The 6,807-nt window shown below is 51.3% G+C and overlaps 1 protein-coding gene across 1 annotated transcript; it reads left to right on the top strand.

Moving 5' to 3' along the window:
* The first annotated feature begins 3,270 nt into the window (after positions 1-3,270).
* Positions 3,271-5,109, top strand: LOC104457424 (ORM1-like protein 3). Its single transcript, XM_010085428.1, has 3 exons — positions 3,271-3,444; positions 4,688-4,839; positions 4,974-5,109. Exons 1-3 carry the CDS (start codon positions 3,271-3,273, stop codon positions 5,107-5,109), a joined length of 462 nt encoding a protein of 153 aa, XP_010083730.1.
* Positions 5,110-6,807: the final 1,698 nt, after the last annotated feature.

Here is a 6,807-nt window from a genome sequence, read left to right as displayed (position 1 = left end):
CAGCAGATGGATGACAAAGCGAGCAGGGAAGCTGCTGCTGTGGTTTTGTTTCCCCTTTCTCAGAAGTGGGGAGACACTGTCACCCCAGGTGCTGAGGTGACAGCCCCGCTGCTTGCTCTGAGCCCCACAACAAGCGACATCCCCAGCAGAGCCACGGACTGGACACAAAGGATGGGACAGAGGAAGAGCTCGGCTCCATCAGCGCCTGCTGCTGCCCGCAGCTGTGACATTTCCCCTCCTTGGATGGACACCGTCCAACATCAGCGCAGTCCCGACCTTCACACTCCGTCTGGTGAAACATTAAAAGCTTTTCTGTCCCGAAAAACCACTGCACAAGAGGGAAGGCAGAGCTCGGCAGCCAGCTGCACCGGGGGGAGCTGCAGTTCCTCCTGCTGTTGCGCTTTGTCTCGGTTTTCCTGCAGGTGAACGAATCCCCGGTGTCAAATCAGCCAGCGGACACCGCGGGCGGGGGAGGATCGGAGCTCCGAGAGCTCACGCTCCCTCACCCAGGCTTTTGCAACACCGTGCAGAGCTGTGTGTGCAATCCAAAGGGAGCAAAGAGCTGGGGCAAGGGCAGCAAACACCAGCTGGAAGAGATTCACAGACAAAATATTTTTAAGCTGGGGAAGGACAGAATCAGAGAGGCACACATAATCCTCCTCATTGTAGGACTGAGTATTTGACATCTCTGTATTTTTCTTGCAAGAATGAATTAACCTGGCTGTTGTATGTTCCAGCATTTCACCCCTCTAATCCTCATTTTTACAAGCAAGGAAACTGAGGCATGGGGAGGAGAATTGCTTCACGAACGGCTTCTGAGTTCGGCCCTTTGCCACCCGGGTGCAGTTTTGCAGCTGCCCTCATTTGCAGAGGGGACCAAGGAGAAGTTCTCATTAGGTTTTTGGGTTTTTTTTAAATTACCCTTGTGGTTGTCCGCAAATGGCAATTCCGCTTTATCCCTGCACAGACAGGGTCAGCTCAGGCTGTAGCTCTGCCAGCTTCTGTAGCCGCCGGGTAACAGCATCATTTTGAGAAAAGAGGGTCCTGAGGAGACCACCTGGCCCACCCTCCACTCCAAAGAGAAACCTTAATTTTTTAACTGTATTAATCCGATGTTAAAGCCTCCAGGGAGACCCCTGACCCCCTCCCATGGCCAGTTCATTCCAGCACCAGTCCTTCTGCATTACCAGGTTGCTCTGAGTCCTGGTTAACGCCCCTGCACACTTTCTCTCCCTCGCAGTGCGGCCGTTACGTGTTTGAGGACCATCCTCACGCCTCTCCCCAGCATTCTCCAGACTAAACAAACCCCTTCCCATCCATCTGTCCGTGCAGGTCATGTTTTTCCTACACCTCTGCTCATTCTCATTGCTCTCCCCTGGACTCCCTCCAGCTCCTCCCGGAACTGGACACTTCCAGCCGAGCCCTTACCGATATCTGGAATTATTTCCTACGTCTGGCAAACAGCACTCCTGTTGATGCATTCCACAGGGTGTTTGCTTTTTTTGGGGGGTGTTGTTGCAACAATATGACTTTTTTTGACTCGTGCTTCACCACAACCCCTCAATTTCCTTCTGAGAGCCCTTGGGAATTGCACCAGATTCAGGATGGAGCTAGGACTGAAGCGCTGAACTCTGGCTCCAAAACCAAGCTCCAGCCTTTTCTCTGGAATATCCGATATCCTCTGACCCAGGAAATGGGTGACAAGAAAAAGCACTCCACAGACCTGCGAGCCTCTTTCCTGGTAACAAAACCCTTCTCCAGATATCACCCCCTGATTGCCACCTGGGCAGCAGAGGCAGGTGAGTGGCCAGCTCCCCCAGCCGCCCGTGCAGCCGAAAGAGGCTGGAAGTCACAGCGAGCGTCCCAGGAGCCGCGGGAACCAAGCGCTCGCTTTGTGTCGCAGCCCTGGGCAGGAAGAGGGGCGAGCGCCAGCTTCTGAGACAAGCCAGGCCCAGCGCTCTGCGAGGGAACGCCAACAGCCGGCAGCGGCATCCAAAGCATAATGTTGGATCTGGCTCGGACTCGCCTCCTGAGACCAAAGGCTGCGAGAGAACAGCAACACCGTCCTCCAGCTGTGGGAACCTAAGCAGCGAAAACAGCAGGCTAGACATCAGGAAACAGCCCTCGCCTTGGGGTCCTCCGTACAAGGAGGGACAGACCGTGTTCTCTCACGAAAATACATTCCCCTGGGACACAAAGATGATTTTATGCAGTAACTTCCCTGATCTCGCTGTGAAGATAACTCCACTTTACAGTGGTTCCAACTGGTGCTGTTTCCTGTAATCCCTGGAAACTGGTAAACCAGAGCGCTCACCTTCCCAGAGAGCCCAGAAGCTGACCCATCCCTGCTGCCACTATCGGTGTAGCGTCCAAAAAGCCTCTCCGATACCTGCGCTGTCTGTGGGCACCGCTCCAGAGGCTTGCTCTGAGAGGATGACACTGCCGTGCTTCCTCGCCTTCCTGGCACTGTTCAGAAAAACATCTCTGTGTGTTCCTCCTGCATGGCAGCTGTTTTTTCCAGGTAGGGGAAGAGCCATCTCCTCTGCAGCTCTTCCTACTGAATCATCCTCCCAACGCAATTTTCCTTCTTAGCTCAAAATTTATGTTCCTCAAGAAGAATCTCACTCCTTCCCTGGGGGGGAATTTTTTTGTTGCTTTCACGCCCCGCCATAAGTCAAAAACATGTAAGCCAGCCCAGCAAGCCTCCAGAGCCATGCAGAACCCTGTTAATTTAAACTCATTAGGAGATCTGTTGATCTAGAGCTGCCGTGCCTTTAGTCTTCCAATGCTTGTGCTCTCGTTGAAGGTATGCTGAACCCACAACATGTAAGAAGCTTCACGTGCCAAGTGCTTCCATGACTAACAATGTGATGATGATTTTAAAAAGTGCTTGAAGCGTTCATTTGAGTCTTGTCAGGCAATCGCGGGATTGAACCTTGACATCTTGGTTCCAGGAAAGCGTCTCAGCAGATCACAAGTACCTTCTGTCACAGGCGGGCTTCCCACACGTTATTCCCAAATCTCCGCCACTCCCGGATTTAGTTTCCCCTGAGAAACGTCAGCTCTACTAGTGGAAATAATGAGGTGCAGAGAAGGGAACTGACTTGTGATTTTTATAGCAAACAACCAATTTCAGGTTTGCTGAACAGCAAGACGGTGCTTCGCCCCGGCTGTGCTCACTGGAGCGATTCAGACGGAGGGTGACACTATCCGAGCGCTGACCTGACTCTGCTTTAGTTTCAGGGGTGCCCGTCTGGCACGAGAGCCAACATGAACGTGGGAACAGCACACAGCGAGGTAAACCCCAACACCCGTGTCATGAACAGCCGGGGCATCTGGCTGTCCTACGTCCTTGGGATTGGCCTGCTGCACGTCGTGCTCCTCAGCATCCCCTTCTTCAGCGTCCCCGTGGTCTGGACTCTCACCAACATCATTCACAACATGGTAAGGCAACCGCGCGGCCGGCTTCACCTCCCCAGGGCACGGAGGGGTAATCTCTTAGCACCAGCTGTTCTTTTGAAAGCAATCGAGTAAGATTCTTGTTGAAACAATTCCTTTCTCTGTATTTCCAAAGACATGGGGTAAGTTACTCAATCTCCACCCCTCAGACTGCAACTTTGCCTCCAGGTGACGTTTAAATCTAGCCAAGGTGAGACAGCAAACACCTGGTGAGGCTCTGTGCAGTGCCGGAGGCCGCTGTGCTGGCACAGCGCTGTCCTGTGCCCTGACAAAGCTGCCATCACCCAGTGACAACTTCCCTCGAGAGCAGGAGAAAACCATGTGCTGTTTAAGCGCTCGCTTTTGCTCCTCCACCGTCCTGCTGTGTGAGTCCTGGCACGCTTGGGTCCCAGAGCTGAGGAGAAGACCTCTCAACAGCCGTTCGCGCTCCGGCACAGGGGACAAAATACTTCAAAGATGCAGCCCTCGATTTTGTATCCTTTATTTTAAATATTATCTCAGGCTGAGAATATTCTGGAGACAAAAATGACACCCTCATTGGGAACCCTCACACCAACATTACTGATGTCTCTGGAGGGGGAAAAATCCCACAAAACCATGGGAGCTGCTTGGGGCTCAGTTCCTGAGCTGCCTGCTCTCATCCTGCTCTCATCCAGCTCCCTCCCCTTCTCCGGCAGCTTAAACAGCGAGCTCCCAAGAACAGGCAGGAGTTTAAAGCCAGTGATGGCTGTACTTAAAATAGGTGATGCAGCCAGGCCCTCGCTGTTTATCTGTGACTTGCGTTCCACTTCAGGAGGATAACTCGCAATCTGAGCAGGACCAGACCCTCGCTGCCCACAGCTCTACCGGCACTTTTTTAGAGAGCATTGCTGTGGCACGGTAGAGCAAGCCCACACTAATCTCCTGATCCCAGAGATCCGAGCGCTGTAACCTTGCAACCACCTTCTCAGCTCATGCCCAGGAGCTGAACGAGAGGCCTCACGTGTAAGAGGCAAGCCTGTGCTCGCCCTGGCTAGCAGCCTTCCTCCCCGACTCTCGCTGGTTCCTTAGCCGCTGCGAGCTCGAGCGCGTTTTCCAGCAGCGACGATGCGTCCCTCTAGCGGAACTGCGCGCTGGTGCAAGCTCCCACAACCGCGCTGCTCTTGCTGAAGTGGAATGTTTCTGGTGGGGTGGCGAGGGGCACAGAGAACACTCTGTGCGCTTCACACCGCCTCTGTCTTTGCTACAGAGTATGTACATCTTCCTACATACCGTGAAAGGAACTCCTTTCGAGACTCCGGACCAGGGGAAGGCTCGGCTGCTGACGCACTGGGAGCAGATGGACTACGGCGTGCAGTTCACGGCGTCACGCAAGTTCCTGACCATCATGCCCATCGTCCTGTGAGTACTTTGCGGCGGCTGAGCTGCCTCACGTGTCTGCAGGGATCGGCACTTCTGCACATGCTGTCCTGCGAGACAAGGACACGAAGCGCTGTCATTCAGTTTCCCTCTCTCTCCGTTCCCCTCCTTTCCAGGTATTTTCTAACCAGCTTTTACACCAAGTATGACCGGATACACTTCATCATCAACACCATCTCCCTCATGAGCGTCCTGATCCCCAAACTGCCTCAGTTTCATGGAGTCCGGATCTTTGGGATCAACAAGTACTGAACTGTGTGGCTGGAGCGAATGGAAGAGGAGCAGGGGAGAGGGGGAAGTTCCTTTTCTCTAGTCCTGTTTCCTCACCCCCACGCACACTGGGATGTAATTTCACAGCGGCTGTTTAAACGCAGTATCCAATAGACATAGACCGCATGCTGGATCCTCATGCCCAATAAATCTAAACAAGCTCCAGAGTAGAGTTTAGTGCAGAGCAGGATGAGTGACGCTGGATTTCCTTTATTCCAGTGTCAGAAATAGATGCAGATACACTGAGACTTCAAGGTACAGAGAGGGTGAATTCTGGGGAGATTTTAATCTATCTCAGACATTGAACAAAGAGAATAGGGATGAGGGGAAAAGCTTTTAGTGCTGGTACTATTGCTGTGGTAAATGCACTTTAAAATATATTTCCCTTTCTGAAGCTAGGTGCTTTAAGCGATATGTGGGGGAAATTCAAAGGGATGCAGCCAGACTTTCTCAACACTTGATTGTTTCGGGTTTTGAGTTCCATTTTTGGGCGGGGGAGCAGGAGGGGGAAGAGAATGACGGATTTTTATTTTGCAATCTTTTATGCCACTGAGGAAGTTCTTTTACTAAAAACAGTACAGGAAGGAATGGCCTGCAATTGGACAAAACTTTCAGTTTTCTACGGTACCGTTTGTGTGGTTCAGGGAAAAGGTCAATAGATCCTAAATCATTCTTGTTATTTTCAGCTTGTACCAGAATCTGCCTGGGTAACTGCTCCCCACCCCAAGCTGTGAATTTTTAAGCGCACTCAGAGCTCAGGCAGTACAGCACTTGGATGAAGGGCTGGGGTTCGGGTTGTTTTAGTGATCGACAAATGCCACTGAGCTGCTTGGTACACAGAGACTGCACGAGCACAGGAGAAACTGAACGCAGAGCGGCATAGGCCACAAGAGAGATGGATGGCTGCTTGCTGTAATCAGTTAGTGACTACAATTGGAATTTTTCTCCTCAGTTCAGCTCCTCTGTCGCTTAAGTCTGTGTACATGTTACTGGGATTTGCCAGTTCTCTAGTTAACCGTGGATTTAACGCAGTATCTGTCTCAAGGCGAGCCAGCGTTTGATTTCTGGCTTACCTGGAAGTCTGTCACTCGGCTCCACGCACAAGTGCTGCAGCAGTGTCCCCTGAGCCCTCAGGTGATCGCTGGCAAGGGCGAGGGAGCTGCAGGAGAGCAATACTAATGAGCGGCAGCAGACTGAATTGATCAAAGAGAAGGATGCAATGGGTGGCTGAAGATAATAGATTATTTATTATAGGATCAAAATTGAGCCTTTTTCCCATAAAGTTACCACCTAAATAAAGCAGGTTTGCAGGTTTAGGTTCCCTGGCTGAGATAGCTTTCTGCTGTTCAAAGCAATTGGTTTTTCTTTTGGGTTGTGTGCCGGATGAAATGTGTTTTTCCTCGTACTTCCCCTGTAAGCTCATGAAAGCCTGTATTTTTGTTGTCTTAGTGCTTATATTGTCTCTCACTTAAGACAATGGTATAAACATTTTAAATATGCTATTTTTGTTCCTGCATTAGCCAATTCTAGCTTTAGAGGTCATAGTGGATATTGCTGAGTTCTGTCTGATGGTCTGAGCATAGGATGTGGACAGGGGAACTTCAGGGTTGCATATACGATCTAGTACTACTCCATGCGTAGTTTTAGGCGAGCTGCTTTACTTCTTTATCTCGGACTTAC

The sequence above is a fragment of the Pterocles gutturalis genome, unplaced genomic scaffold, assembly GCF_000699245.1.
Source record: "Pterocles gutturalis isolate BGI_N339 unplaced genomic scaffold, ASM69924v1 scaffold4860, whole genome shotgun sequence".
Lineage (NCBI taxonomy): Eukaryota > Metazoa > Chordata > Aves > Pterocliformes > Pteroclidae > Pterocles > Pterocles gutturalis.
This window is presented reverse-complemented; position numbering and strand designations above follow the sequence as displayed.